The following is a 16,251-nucleotide window of genomic DNA, read 5'->3' on the forward strand; positions in this document are numbered from 1 at the left end:
AGACAATGTATCGTACCTGTAGCTCCCAACACCCCTTGTACCTGTCATCGCCCTAGTCTCCCAGAGTCCAGGCATTGCGCCCCCTTTTGGTGTGCTTTCTAATGCTGTCTCCTCTCTCAATGTGCCTTCATTATATGTCAGCCTAATTTTTCTAAGTTTCCTTAGGGTCACCATCAAAGCTATTAAACTAACTAATAAGCTTAGCGGTTTGATTGCCATTGCAACTAAATACCTCTCCTGTCCTTGTCCCGCGTTCAGACACCGTGGCGGAAAATTTACTAGCTCGGGTGGTGGCAGTGTGTGTGTGTGTGTGTGGGGGGGGGGGGGGGTAGTATGATTCCGACAGTCCCTCAAGTCAGATAGGTTTCTTCTCTCCTCGCACAACACAAACGCAGTCACATCCACCCCCCACCCCCTGCTTTTTCTGTGTTATAAAATAATTAAGTATATATAAACAAGTCCTAAGTTTTGTCCACCTCGATTAATTGAACACTATAGTAAGTCATCTCTTGGCATCATTATCCTTTGCCTTACTTCACTATATCTTGTAAGTGTAACTTAAATCTCCAAGCAAACACCTACATGCTGTATCAAATCACACTGAAAAGGCGTGTGGAAATACTTACCGCGTCCTCCCGATCAACTGTTCGACCCTACAATCACGCTACCTATTTATTAGTGTCATTCTGAGCTGGCTGAGTGCTTAAGTTCTCTACCTCCACTGAGCTGAGTTAGTTAGTCAGATCTTTGGGGCTGTGGCACCCTACCCTAATGAAGTGTTATTATCCGTAATCACTCAGGCACTCAGCACTCTAGTCTATCAGTTTCTGTTCATTAATTATCATCTGGAGATCCAAACTAACTTCTGGCCATTATACTAAGCGTGTAAAACAGATTGAATCACTGCAGGCGGAAGAATATACACGTTTTGAAGTGCCGCGCCTGTGGTAGAGTATGCCTTCCTTATTCATTAATTTAACCTCACTCATCAAGAAACTTGAAGAAGTGATTATGGCAATTACGTTCACCAATGCTGAAAATGCTGACGTAATGGGCATCACGGAGGCGTGGCAAATAGTTCCACAGATTTATAATAAAGCCAAATTCTGAATGACGTTTCAGTACGTCACCCGGTCCTTGAGCCCGTCATCCTCATAACGTTCCAGAGCGCCATCATTCATCTAAGGGTTAAGTTCACCCATCCGGGTAGGGGCATATATTGCAATAAGTGATAAAGAGCCCAAGATATATTGCAACCACATCAGCAGCAGCATCCTGAGTAACATTAACAACAGAGGTTTGCATTCGACTATAACTGGCTACATATATTCCTTTAAGAAGAGCATCATCGCTCTGGTCTAACCACCACTATTGATCTTTCCATTCCCAGGTATTCTCGTCTTACGACAGCCCCGGTATATCCACTCTCAAACTCCGGAGTTCAGCTGAAAGATGGGGTAGTCGAGGCTCCTCTGAGGCTCAGTATGTTCCAAGCAACCACACGGAGGGCACATAGGATGCAAACCCCAGGTCTGCCTTGATGAGATTGTGCCTCAAATACACCATCCTAGCTGTTCCCAGGAGAAGGAGGTGGGTGTGTTTGGTGGATCAGGGGTGGTCCTGACCCCGATCAGACATGTCAAAATTTTTTGGATACCCCTAATAGATATTTTAAAATTCAGGGTCCCATGCCCTCACCCACCACAGAGCCCTACAAGAGGAGGCTGGCCGTTGAGCTTATACGCAAAACGCCCCAAGGTTAACAAGAGAGTATAGGCTGCCACCACCTGACATAGTCATTAATGGTTATCTTTTCTTATCTAACTATTTTTTTTTGCAGCAAAGAAGACAGCACAAGGGCACAAAAAAAAGGAAACAACAAGAAAAAAAAGCCCGTACTCGCTGCTCTTGTAAATAATCCGAAGAGGTGGCCGAAAGAGCAGTCAATTACGTGAGAAGAGGTGTCCTGATACCTTCCCCTTGAATGAGTTCAAGTCGCAGGCAGGAGGAAATACAGATGAAGGAAGATCGCTCCAGAGATTACCAGCGTGAGGGATGAAAGAGTGAAGATGTTGGTTAACTCGTGCGTAAGGGATTTGGACAGTAAAGGAATGAGCTTGAGTAGAAAGTCGTGTGCGGCGGGGCCGCATGAGGGGGGGAGGCATGCAGTTAGCAAGTTCAGAAGAGCAGTCAGCGTGAAAATATCGATAGAAGATAGAAAGGGAGGCAACATTTTATTTTATGCAGACTTCATAGGTGTTACTGAATACTTAAGAAATTATTTGTATAGTAGCTGTGGGGTTGTGATTAGAGCTAGGCGCTCCCAGGGAAAGAAAAAAAACCATCTGGCATCCCAAGTGGAAACAACTGCAGTGCTCTGGGAGTAGTTTTACATAGCCATGTTTAGATAAATATGTTGCTGTAAGCAATTTGTTTATGTAACCATAATTTAGTTGTTCACAAACTCATAAGTTTTAATGACAGTTGTGTGCAGTGAGAGATACAGTTGATTAACAAGATGTTCCAACTACCTATAGTGTTTTAATCTGCAACTGTGCTATTTTAGGGAATATTTTTCATTTACTAATATTTCTCCCTGTTGACAGCAAATTCATATTCAGAAAATACATTTGAAGTGTGCAGTGTTGTAGCACATCCCGAGCAAGCTGCAACAAATTCCGTGGAAGAGGAGGTTCCAGCATCTCCACAAGCAACTGAACCAGAGGAGGTGCCCGCCCCCTCACCATCAACTGTCAGGACGAGGCATCGCAGAACCAGAGCAGCAACCAGCTATAAAAACACCACTGCCACACCAGAACTCTTAGAAATTAATAGGGAGAAGGAGATTATAAACAATAGGTTTTTGGAGAAGAGGGAACATTTGATTGATCTACAAATCAAACACATGAAAGTGAAAATTGCTGAAGCAGAACAAAGGGAGGAAGAGGCTAGATTTAGGAAAGAGATAACAAAAAAAGAACTTGAAAAGCTAAATAATAGCTAAGGATCTACACAGGAAGGACGTCGCAGGGAATGTTTCTGTAATATAGACTAAGTTAAGGAAAGAATAAAACTATAAAGTAGCTTGTGGTGTAATTAACAATGAAAATAAAGGTTTTACGAGAACATACATACACACTTCTTCCCACCTCATCATTTATATTAGGAATCAAAACGCTGAGCATCAGCTAGCTAAATTGGGGAGTCCGTGAGGATGATGAAGTGTTGATGTACTCCAGCCCTAGTACAGACCGTAGTGTTGCACCCTAAATGTAGACTATAACATTAAACATTAAACACATAGCTTATGACACACTTGTGAGACCAACACTGGAATACTGCTCCACGGTGTGGGATCCTTACACACACAGAAACACTGATAGGTTAGAACAAATCAACACCAAGGCGGCTAGGTTCATTACAAACAATTACACTCAAACGCCTGGAATCACAACACGGATCAAACAACAAATAAACATGGAACCTCTTCACATACGCAGACAAGCACACAGACTTACACTTATGTACAAGGTCACAAACACTCACAGTGACATTGACCCACAAACATACCTACACAACGCAAACAGTCAATGTACTCGTAACACACACATCCATAAATACCAAACATATCACACTAACACTAACGCATATAAGCACTCATACTTTCCACGCACCATACGCGACTGGAACAGCCCCCCGCAACAGATTTTAGAATGCGGTACAATAGACTCATTCAGAAAACAAATACACACTCACGTGTCACCACAACACACCAACACTAACAACTACACTTGATTCACTTCCCTCCCCTGCACACTCGGCTCCCCCGTCCCCCCAACAGCCAATACAAATATGCGTGTTATGCACCTGTACGGGTGCCCTGCGCATTATTGTCCAGATCCAGAACAATGGTGGTGTCTCCATGATGCTTAGAAGTCCCTGATGATTTGCTGCCGTTTCAGTCTGCCTTCTACATTTCCTCGTCTATGTGCAGGAACCTCATTAGGGATGTTATTGACATTTTGGTTCACGTCCCTTCCATCTTGTGGTAAAACCAGCCTAGTTTTCACCGCAATATTGTGTAGTACCACACAAGCAACTACAATAGTTTTGGTGGTGTCTAAATTTGTACTGACTCTCTTCCCTAAGTACCCAAACCTCCTTTTTAATATCCCAAATGCCCGTTTAACAGTGTTTCTGGTTTGGGAATAACTGCAGTTATAAGATCTTTCATGAGCATTATCTGGAAATGACACAGGTGTCATTAGATACCTTTTCAAGGGATATCCTGCATCTCCAAGTAGATGGTACCTGGGATTTAAATTAACTTCTATTTCAGCACAGAGCCTGCTGTTTTAAAAAATTCGACTGTCATGGACGCCCCCAGGCCAACGGGCAACAACATTATGAAGCTGCAGGTCCGGCCCACACACAGCTTGGACATTTAATGAAAAATATCCTTTTCTACACCTAAACATCTCAGGGTTTTCCACAGATGGTCTCAGTATAGAGATATGTGTGCAATCAATTGCCCATACCACACCAGGCATTCCACTGATGTCATGGAATTGCTCATTTGTTCGCCGCAGGTCATTGCCGCAAGGAGGTTTTATATAACGCTGGCTCAAACTAACGATTGCTCTTGACACAACCTTCAAACATCTGCTGACAGTCATTTGCGACACATCATGGCAGTCCCCTAATGTCATCTGGTGGTCTCCCGTTGCCATGCAACGTACTGCAATCAGGGTTTGCAGGTGTGGCGGAACAGGACAGCCTGTAAAGAGAGGAAACTTATATAGTGACTGCAAACGACCAATGTACTCTAAATTACAATGAAATGAAAGCAACCAGTTCTTTTTACATTACATTAAATTATAAATTACATTTGATCTCTATCTATCGATAGACTTTGGCCAATGTCCCCCATGAAGGGGAGTGGCCCACTCTCGGCAGATGTTCGTTCACTCACACACCGACACAACCATTCATATCATTTTAGTCCCAAGGGGCTTTAGGGCACTCACCTCTTGAGTCAGTTGGGGCTGAAAGCTGGTCTTTAATTTCTTCAATGAGATCATACATTGAAGTTTTGTTGCATCTGAAGCGCTTGATAAACTCGTCGTCACTCATTGCTGTGAAGGGGTTCATCCGATCTGGAAGTGTACTGTAGTTACGATTTTTATATCAAATAACATCTAAGAAGCATTAGTGACAACAGAAACAGAAAAATATATAACTAGTCACCACATTTTACCTTTAACAATCCTGCGACGTTTACGTCCGATAACTCCCTGGGCATCTGCCTGATCATCCAGCTCCTCATCCAATTGATCCAAAAGTTCCCAGTCATCCCACAGGTGCTGATACTCGTCCATGTTCTCAGATATCTGTATAAACAATGACAAAAATTATAACACATAAGTAACACCAGGTATATTTTCATACCCAACCTACCTGACCTAACCAATTAACTAGTGCCAACTGCCCAGAAATCGAACCCGGGACTGCGGATTTGTAGATAGGCATGCTAACTACTACACCACAGAGGCACTGAAGCCTACAACTAACCAATTTAAATGTTCACTTAGATTTAGGTTAAATGATACTTTCACTACACCACTTCATTTCACTATTTATGACTTAATATTATAGTTATGAGATGCAAATACATGTTCATTAACAATATTAAGGCACGCAGGGTTAGAAATATAAACTAACCTAACCCGACATGACCAAACTGAAGTTAACCTAAAGCAATTTACCTAAGCTAACCTCTATCTAGCTGAAACCTCCAATACATTATAAACTATAACCATGGTTATGTCATGTTAGTTTTTAGGAGGGAGGTTAGATTGCCTTCTGTTATGTCTGGCTAGGTCAGGTTAGTTTCCAAACCTGTTTAATTTCATAATACGTATAGTTAAGGGGCAGGTATTCTTATCCCTAGGGTAAAGTGTGAAGACGTAAATGATATAATTTTATATAAGTTGTGTTTGGGATGAAAATAGCCTAGTCAGGTCCTCGGCCATGTGTAATTTGGCATAGTCTACTCTGAGCAATGAGGGCCACATGCGACCTTTTTACTTCTTCTTCTTCTTCAAGGATTTACTCCCTAAAAAGGGGGAACGGGCCTTTGTCGGTGCGACGGCCCGTCGCAGGGTGGAACCCGCCGCTGACGTGCGGCGGGTGTGGGGAAGCCTCCGCCGCCGCCGCAGCCACGAGTAAGAGCCGGCGAGCAGCGACGGAGGCACGGGCTCTCTGGGCAGGCGCCCAGCAGACACCCGTAGCTGACACGTGCGAGCAGCCGACTGGTCAACTTGACCACGGAGGGGTGGCCCTAAGCGAGGATGACCCCACGGGTCCACCTCGCCTCCGTAGAAGGGCCACCCGGCTGCCCGCCCGAGGAGTGCTGGCGTTCCACTCCCTTTTTACTTGTCCATATAGGTCAACCCTGTCATTAAACAGCTAAAAACTAACACTATGACATGGAAATGTGCTCACCTGCTCCAATAATGGGATGAAAATAGCCTTAGTATGGGCCTCATCCATGTGTGTTTTGGCATAGTCTACTCTGAGCAATGAGGGCCACACGCGACCTTATTACTTGTTCACATAGGTCAACCTTGTCATTAAACAGCTAAAAACTAACACTATGACAGGGAAATGTGCTTACTTGGGCAAATAATGGAAGGAAAATAATCTTTGTGAGGGTCTCGTCCATGTGTAGGCTGGCATCATCTACTCTAAGCAATGAGGGCACACTCGACCTTTTTACTTGTTCATATAGGTAACCTCTGTCATTAAACTGCTAAAAACCAACATTATGACATGGAAATGTGCTCACCTGGTCCAATAATGCGAAGAAAAATACAGGGGAGGTCTCAGCGTCAGGGAGCGGGAAGGGGGAAGAGGCGCCGTCTGCTGTTCCTTCGTGTCTCCCCTTCCCCCGTGATGCGAGGGGTTCCGTCGCGGCCCAAAACACTCTAAGATTACGGTTTGTGTGACGAAGGATCCTCATGCCCACGGGAGGGGGAAGGGAATGTTTATGTATGTGAGCCTAAGACTCCATTCTGTCCAGAAGAACTGTGTGAGTGGGGGACCCCCACACGTGAGATGCATACTCCATGCGGGGGAACATACACCCGGGGGCGCATCGCTTCATTCACTCGCTTTCTCTACTCCCGACGGTCCCCCCTAGCAAGTTCCCATGCAGCCACCCTATCCATCCTAAGTCCCTCCCAGCAAGATCGATTGACTTGCACCACCTATTGGTTACGTGGGCATCCACTTGGTCTCCTCTCAGGGTTGTCTCGTGAACAATCAAAACAACCAAAAAACTACCCTCCTACGGAATCTTTCCCTCTGTCTGAGCTCTAATCTCTAGTTTCCTTTCTGGCCAATCCATTTATGTTGTGGTAGATGGTCACCGTTCTTATTTTAAACGTATCAGCAGTGGTGTCCCACAGGGCCGTTATATTTCCTACGCTTTCTGTTGTTCATAAAAGGTCTTTCCAAAACAAACTGTCTTACCCACGCGTATACCGATGACCTTACTCTATATTACTCAAATTTGTTTGACAGAAGGCCCTCCCGATAGGAATTAGAAGATTTTAGGCTGGGAGCTACAGAACGCTTGACCTCAGAACTTTCTAGCATTTATTAATGACGTAAGAGGAAATTGGTGCCTTCAATGCCTCAAAAACTTAACTTCTCCACCGATCAAATCTACATAATCTTCCAAACAGCTAACCGGTATTCCGCGATAACACTCAGCTATCCACTAATGCACTAATCATCCCCGATCTATTCTTAATTCAAAATCTCAAGTGGAACCTCATATTTCTTTCCTCACTAAATAAGCTTTCTCGATTTGGTGTCATGTATCGTCTCCACCGGTGTCTTTCCACCTCATAGATCTTTGAATGGAGTACGCATCTCGTGTGTGGGATGTCTCCTCAACAAACAGTCCCTTTGGGCTCTTCGGCTCATCTCCTCTCCCCTTACTACCATTATTTTTCTCTTCAGTTATGTCGCAACGTTAACTTTTTCGATCTTCTATCGACATTTTCATGCTGACTGCCCTTCTGAACTTGCTCAGTGCATGCCTCCACCCCTCCCGCGGAGTCGCTGCACACGACTTTCTGCTCCAGCTCATCCCTATACCATCTAAATCCTTATAGAAGAGTTAACCAGCATCTTAATTCCTTCATTCCTTTCACTGGTAAATTCTGGAGAAGCCTTCCTTCGTCTGTATTTTCTCCTCCCTACGGCGTGACCTCTCTTTGGGCACTGTATCTTTAATTTCTTCACAGAAGCGGTTTTTCTTTTAATATTTGCACTTTAGCTGTTGTTGTTGTTGTTGTTGTTGTTGTTTAGGGCCGCGGCGATCTAGTCGCTCACATGAGCCCTGGTGTCGTCCTGTGAGGGCTTCACAGGCGCGTCAGCTGCCTCGTCTTCCTAAGGAAGGCGCAGGTGAGGCGGAGGACAGCTTCTTGTCGTGATGGGTGGACGCCTGCCGCCGCCAGCAGCGTGGGCAGGTCAAAGGTGGGCACGTCCAGGGCGCGGAGTTGGTGCCGGAGCAGCACTCGCTGGGAGTGGTGGCGGGGGCAGTGCAGCAGCAGGTGCTCAATGGTGTCCTCAGCGGTCCTGCACCAGGGGCAGTGAGGGTCGGGGACGAGGCGCAGGCGGAGGAGGTGAGCGCCGAGTCGTGTGTGGCCCAGGCGAAGGCGCGTCAAGGCCACGTCTAGGACGCGGGACGTTTTCCGTACCCACGGCTGTGGGGAGGAGTTGGTGCGGTATTGACCCATGGAGGTGATGCGGAGGGTGTTGGCGAGCGTGTCGTCCCAGGAGGCGCGGCAGGTGCGGGAAATTAGGCGTTTGGCCGTGGAGAGTGGCAGGGGGAGCGGCGTGATGTTTACGTCCGCCAGGGCCATCTTGGCGGCGGCGTCTGCTATGTTGTTGCCCTTTATGCCTGAGTGTGAGGGCACCCACTGCAGGGTGACCTCCCACCCCTCAGATGTTAGGAGGAGAAGGGCTCGCTGGGTGGTGTGGGCCAGGGCCGTCGAGGATGTTGGGTGGCGGGAGAGGAGGAGGTGAAGTGACGAGAGGGAGTCTGTATAGATGACTGCCTTGCCCCTGGCATGGGTGGTGTGGAGGTGTGCGAGGGCCTGGTGCAGGGCGTACAGCTCGGCCGTCAGGACGTCTGTCTCAGGGGGGAGTCTCCACGTCCTGCAGGTGCTGGTTCTGGGGTCATAAATGGCTGATGCCGTGGAGGGTGGCGATGGGGAGTGTGACCCATCCGTGTAGATCTTCAGGTGGTGGTGGTAGAGTGTCCTGTCGAGTTGGAGGAAGTGTGTGGCCGCCACAATGCTGGAGGATGGTTTAGGAGGGAGGCCAGGGATATGCAGGGACACCATGTGGGATATGTCCAGCCAGGGTGGGATGGGGGAGTGTGGCCTGATAGGTTGTGGTGGTGGTGGAGTGAGGTGGAGGGTTAGGTGCACCACTAGTGCCCTTACTAGAAGGGGTTGGCGGGCTCCAGGGAGCCAGACTGGAGCATCCTGGTCCACCCCTGAGGTGCTGTGCTGCTTGGAGAGAGGGTGGGTGGGTGGCAGGCTCCTGATGCGGTGGTAATGATGGCATAGCACCTCCTTTCTGTGGGTAGCTAGAGGGGGGATGCCACTCTCTGCATGGAGGGAGACAACAGGAGAGGACTGCATTGCCCCCATTGCTATCCTCAGGGCAGCATTCTGGATTGTATCCAGTTTGGAAAGGGTAGAGGGAGCCGCTGCCCCATATATGCTGCTGCCATACATTATTCTTGCTCTGATGGTGGTCTTGTAGTAATTCAGGAGCAGGTCCCGGTCAGCCCCCCATCTAGTGCCGGTAATCCTTTTCATTATGTCAAGTTGTTTATTGCAGGAGGTGCTCAGGTGTGCCACCTGACTGGCCCAGGTTAGGCGAGGTCCTTCCATTCTCAGCCCCAGGAGGGTGTGTGTCCGGGTGTAGGGGACGGGTGTGCCTTTCAGGGACACTGTAGGTGGTGCTGGCAGTCGCTTCAAGGTGAAGCACATGAGGGCGCTTTTTTGGGGGCTGATGGTAAGGCCCCAGGTGGTCATCCAGCCCTCAAGTGCTGCTGCAGCCTCCTGAAGATGTTGTTGAGACTCTGCCAGTGTCGCTGCCCTGCTGATGATAGTGATATCATCAGCGTATAGGAGAAGGTGTGAATGGTGAGCGATCTGGAGGTCTGTCATGAGGATGTTAAAAAGGAGGGGGCTGAGGATGGAGCCCTGTGGCACTCCTCTTTGTATGGGGTGCGGTGTTGACATGGAGGCTCCCACCGCCACCTGAAATGAGCGACTGGAGAGGAAATCTTTGACCCAGGTGAGGGTGGTGCCAGTGACCCCCATGCCAGCCAGCTTGTAAGTGATTCCCTCATGTGATGCAGTGTCAAAGGCCCCCTCTAGATCTACAAAGAGGGCTGACATGACCTGGTGCTGGCGGTAGGTGTCACAGATGTGGTGTTCCATCTGTGCCAGGATGTCAAGGGTGCTTCGGTGGGGGCGGAAGCCGCACTGCTCCTCCCTCATCAAACGCTTCTCCTCCACCCACCAGGATAGTCGGGTAGCTACCATTCGCTCCATCATCTTGCCAACGCAAGAGAGAAGTGCGATTGGCCTGTAAGATGATGGGAGTGTTGGGTCTTTGCCGGGCTTTGGGACGGGTATCAGGATGGACCGTTTCCAACCAGGTGGGAACTCCCCTGTTTGCCAGCTGGTGTTGAAGATGTTAAGGAGGTCCACTTGGATGTTTGGGGGGAGATGCTGGAGGAACTCGTAGGGAATACGGTCATGGCCTGGGGCTTTCCCGGAACGTAGAGAGTCCCTCGCTCGGGTTGTCTCCGCCATGGTGAAGGGCTGTGTGAGCTCTGGGACGCCTGGGGTTTGCATGGCTGTGTTGATGGAGGTATGGAGATCCTGGGGTGGTTGGAGTGTAGGAGCCACTCCTATTTTCGCCTTGTAATGGGTAGCCAGTACCTCAGCCTTTTGCCGGTCGTCCAGCTGGGGTTGAGAGTGATCAGTGATGGGGAGTGGTTGTCGCCCTTTTCTGCCTTCCATGGCATGTAGGAAGTCCCATGTTCTCTTGGTGGAAGAAGAAAGAGAGGGAGGAGCAGTGGGCTCCCCAGGACTGCCTCTTTGCCTGAAGGATGGTCTTGGCACAGATGGCGTCAAGGCGGCGGTACTCCTGGCCTGCTTGTGGCGTTGGTGTTCTGCGCCACTGGTTCCAGGCTCTGCGCCGGGTTTGTACCGCCAGGTGGCAGTCGTCGTTCCACCAAGCCTTCCCAGGGCGGCGGGGGGTGCGGCGGGTGATGAGGTGGAAGGCTGCCTGCCCTGCCGCCTCCAGTGTCTCTTGGAGGGCTTGTGTTGCTTCCCCAATCGGTCGGGTGGAGAGATTTGGGGGGCTTTTCAGGGCTGCCTGGAATTTTGGCCAAGCTGCTGCTGTTAAGTTCCACCTGGGTAAGCAGCCCGGATGGGGTCTGGGAGTGGTCAGTGGGAAAGAGGCCATGATGGGGAGGTGGTCACTTCCCATGTACGGTCCAGTTGTGAAGACAGGGGTATCGAGAGCTGCATCTCCTAGGTACAGATCTAGGACCGAGGCTGCCCCAGTGTGGGGGTCGTATCTTGTGGCCAGGCCCGGTGGGCTGAGGAGGCACAGGTGTGGTGAGGTTTGGAGGGCTTGAAATAGGGCAGTACCTGGGGTGTGCCTGTGGAGTGGAGGCAGGTTGGGGTCCCAGCAGTGGTGGTGGGCGTTGAAGTCCCCCATGACTAACACCGGGGGTGGGAGGGAGGAGAAGTAGTGATCCAGCTCTTGGTAGGTGGCCGCTCCCCCTGGGTTATAGCACACTGCCACGGTAAGCCAGCCCCTCTGTAGCCCAACCCTGGCAGCGGCTACCTCCAGGCAACCACCCGGCCATCTGGGAGGCCTGAGCTGTGTGTGAACCAGCTCTTCCTTGAGGGCAAGAAGGACTCCACCTGCTGGCGATCCTCCCTGATGATAGCATACCCTGGTAAGGTGAGGGTGAGGTGGGGGGGAAGCCAGGTCTCACACACCCCGACCACCGAGGGTAGTGTGTCCTTCAGGAAGGTTTGGAATTCTTGAGTCTTCCTGAGGAGAGACCTGGCATGCCATAGGAGTGAGGTGAGGGCCATTACTGCAACAGTAGTGACATGAGCGCGGAGACGGAGGGCCACAGGCTACGTATGATATCCTTTAGCGGAGAACCCATCTGGTATAGGTGGTAGCCCCTTGTGAGGAGGGAAAATAATGTGGGGATGAATTTCTCCTGACCTGGCGGTGTGGAGGATGATGACGTTGTGGTGGCTGACGTGGGTGGTCCGGCTGAGTGTGGTAGTGGTTGGGCTACATGATGGAGGCCGCTGTCTCTGTCTTGCGGGCTTGATGTGCGAGGGGTCTGAGGGACTGCCGCCTCTATCACGGGGTGCAGAGGCTCTGTGTGGTGTTAGGGGGGGTGATGGGGCTGGTGGACCTCCACCGCTGTTGTGTCGTGGTAGAATCCCCTGTGTTGGTGAGGGGTGGAGACGCTTGGCCAACGGCGGGGCTGCCCCTGGGGTCTGCGGTGTGCGGGGCGAGCCGGGTCTATTGGCGCTGGGTTGTCAATATAGGCAGGTTCCTCCAGGTGTTCCTCTTCCAGGGCGTCATACCTGTTACTGGTGGTAATGCCGGCGAAAGTGAGGCCCTCATGGACGAGTCTTGCAGGAAGACGTGTAGGTTGTGGTGGCGGTGACGCTGGTCGAGGGGTAGGGTGGGGCTTGGGCACCTGGTGCTCTCGCAGCTGTTTGTTGACCTCATGGAGTGCCCGCCCCTCCCCCATCAGCCTGGTGTGGAGCTGCTGGGCCTCAAGGTTGTAGGGGCACCTGTTGGATCTGGGGCCATGTGGTCCGCCACACTGGAAGCAGTGATATGGGCGGGTGCAGGCGATGTCTCCCTGCTTGGAAGGGTGGGGGCCACTGCACCGGGCACACCGCGTTGCTGACCTGCATGTAAAGATGCTGTGGCCTACCTTCATACACCCTGGGCATCGTAGTAGGGGGAGGAGAAAGGGCCTCGGCCAGTATACTAGCCCAGAGATAGAGATCTTCTTCGGGAGCTCCCTCGCACTTTCATGCGGATCCACTTGCCTGTGGTGGTCCTTGACAGGAAGTGTGGCGGGATCCAGGCGAGTTCTACGCACTCACCTCCAGCACCGTCTAGGATCCTGAAGGCCGACTGGATGTCCTCCATGGTGGTTTCATCCCCCAGTGGGCCCACCCTGGCATATTGGTAGGAGTCATCATCCTTTTCGGCCCTGCGGCTGGTGACCTCCCATTCACCCAGTTGGAAGGAAGGCTTGGTGAGGTCTGGCACCTTTAGGAGGTTGTGCTCATATACCTTAACGACTAGTGCTGAGCCGTTTCCCAGGGAGCGCAGCTCCCCCTCCAAGACATACTTGCCTATAGGAGAGGAGCTGAGGGCGTGGGCAACCTTCTTGGGGTTATTTAAAACCTGGGCCCCAGACTTGGCCCGGAGCAGGAAGGAGGCGCTGGTGTACGGTGGGGGGCTGGGGAGAGAGGCCGCCTTGGGGCCCAGGTTCTCCTGGGTCTCTATCGGTGTTGACGACGATGACGTCGTCCGCTGCCTCTTGTTTTGGGGGAGGCCCTCGGGGCCTGACGAGACCTCCTCCATCTCTGCGTCCTTCCCCTGCTCGTCTCCGGTGCAGGCGTTGGGTGCAGGCGGCCCCCCTGATAGGGAAGCCATGGCGGGTAGCAGTGGGTACACTGCTCCCACCAGTCGGGGCTTGTGCTCAGCTCAGAAGTAGCCGGCTCAGGGAGAAGAAGTTCAGCACGTCCACTCGCTCTGGCTGCGCGGCCAGAACTCGCACTTTAGCTGCATTCTTCACTGTAAAAAAAAAAAAAAAAAAAAACAGTGGTGACTGTTTTGGTCGTGGTCAAGCAGACTGGCCGAATAACATCGAGTCAGGAGAGGCTACCCATCTTGACCGGAATATGGGACCAAAGAGATGTGTCGCAATAAGCAGCACACTACCAAAATGTCCCTCAATCTCCATGATTGCTGTCTTCCAGCATTAAAAGGACACCACACACGGCAAACATGTGGGATGATTAGGATTGAAGGTGTACTATCAGTTCGTCCTCCGGATTTGTTTGGTACAGCCAACGGAGTGAAGAGTTATTCAAGAAGGAAAGAAAGGAAAAGTTTTAGGTGCTTGAGTGCTCTGCACGACTGCCTCATACATAACGAGAGATTCTTCTTTGGGACAACTTATTGAACAAATTACACAAGAAGGACAAGGAGACGTAAGCGGTCAACAACAAAGTAGAATTTTTTCTATTAGCTGGTTATATAAGTAGTTTGTGGTGTGCAGAAGCAGTACATTCTGTTCATGCGTGTAGCAAGGACATTGATATTATGGAAATTTCACATACCTTAGTAGTGCAGAACAACAGTGGATCTCGTCAAGAACTGAACAATCACACTTCCGGCCAGTAGTCCTGTACAAGGCAGCTCCTGGTAACCTAAACTACTGTGAACCTAACCTCACCTAACATCATCGTCTATGAATTTATCTAGTCTATTTTTTTTATGTGACTATTGTACTGGCAATCACAACATGACTGCCATGCCTGTTCCATTCATCTACCACTCTGTTAGTTAACCAGTTTTTCCCTATGTCCCTTTTGAATCTGAACTTAACCAGTTTAAACCCATTATTACGTGTCCTACCCGGTTCTCTTACCATCAGAACATTATTAATGTCCCCCTTATTAAAGCTTTTCATCCATTCATAAACCTCGATCAAGTCTCTTCGCACTTTTCGCCTTTCTAGAAAATGCAAGTTTAATTGTTTCAGTTTTTCCTCGTATGGCAAGTTTCCTAACCCGTGAATCATCTTAGTCATCCTTCTCTGTATACCACTTCTAACAATTTGATATCCATTCTTTAGTAATGTGACCAGAGATGAACCGCATAATCAAAGTAATGTCTAACTAATGGTAAATATAGCTTGAAAATAACTTCGGCGCTTCTGTTGCTTACGCTCCTTGAAATTAATTCCAGTAACATTTGCTCGATTTCTAGTTTGAATGCATTGTGCCCTTGGACGGAGCTCATTAAGACCCCTAAATCCCTCTCTCACCCATATATGCTTATGTGAGTGCCAGTTAAGCAATAGCTTCGTGAGGGGTTGTTCCTACCTACACTCACAATGCTGAACTTCCCTACATTGAACTCCATCTGTCATTTCTCCGCCCAGTCATACAATCTGTTTAATTCATCCTAGAGAAACTAGCGTCCTGATCCGACTCAATTCCTCTACCGATCTTGGTATCATCAGTAAACTTACTGACATCACTACTATTACCTGTATCTAACTCACTGATATAAATGATAAACAACAGTGGACCTAATACCGAACTTTGTGGAACCCCACTCGCAACACAGCCCTAGTCAGATCTTTTACCAATGATTTACACAGTTTGCTTCCAATTGCTAAGCCACGCCCTGACCCAGTTCAAAACTATGCCCTCTACTCCGTGAGCCTGTAAATTAAGCAACAGTCGGTGATAAGGAACTTAGTCAAACGCTTTACTAAAATCAAGATAAAATTCATCATAGTTTTCATATGTCTACCGCCTCAATTATTTTATTATAAAAGGACAAAAGATTGGTGAGACATGACCTACCTTTCGTGAACCCATGCTGCGAGTCATGAATTAAGCTATATGTCTCTAGATCAGTGGTTCCCAAACTGGGGGATGCGCCCCCCTGGGGGGGACTGAGCTGGATACAGGGGGGCGTGATTCCATCTTCCAAAATTGCAGTATTGCACACACACACACACACACACACACACACACACACACACACAGCCACACCCACCCACACCCACACACATAAAGGAGTAACACTGTTTGAATCATCCTCTCGTGAGATTCAATATATATATATATATATATATATATATATATATATATATATATATATATATATATATATATATATATATATATATATATATATATATATATATATATATATATATATATATATATATATATATATATATATATATATATATATATATATATATATATATATATATATATATATATATATATATATATATATATATATATATATATATATATATATATATATATATATATATAT

General features: G+C 48.7%; 1 protein-coding gene across 1 annotated transcript; it reads right to left on the reverse strand.

Annotated features, from left to right (window-relative positions):
* Nucleotides 1-8,267: 8,267 nt before the first annotated feature.
* On the reverse strand, nt 8,268-9,419 carry LOC126997240 (uncharacterized). Its single transcript, XM_050858238.1, has 2 exons — nt 8,656-9,419; nt 8,268-8,292 (listed from the first exon to the last, which is right to left on the reverse strand). The coding sequence occupies exons 1-2, from the start codon at nt 9,417-9,419 to the stop codon at nt 8,268-8,270; spliced, it is 789 nt and encodes a 262-aa protein (XP_050714195.1).
* Nucleotides 9,420-16,251: the final 6,832 nt, after the last annotated feature.

Source organism: Eriocheir sinensis, chromosome 12 (genome assembly GCF_024679095.1).
Source record: "Eriocheir sinensis breed Jianghai 21 chromosome 12, ASM2467909v1, whole genome shotgun sequence".
NCBI classification, from domain to species: domain Eukaryota; kingdom Metazoa; phylum Arthropoda; class Malacostraca; order Decapoda; family Varunidae; genus Eriocheir; species Eriocheir sinensis.

Excerpts from the sequence above, each read along its gene's own strand:
- LOC126997240 (XM_050858238.1), bottom strand. The coding sequence starts at position 9,419 with ATGGTGTCCCTGCATATCCCTGGCCTCCCTCCTAAACCATCCTCCAGC. Across the intron at positions 8,293-8,655 it reads CCCGACCCTCACTGCCCCTG|TGCCCAAAGAGAGGTCACGC; the intron begins GTGCAGGACCGC and ends TTAAAGATACAG.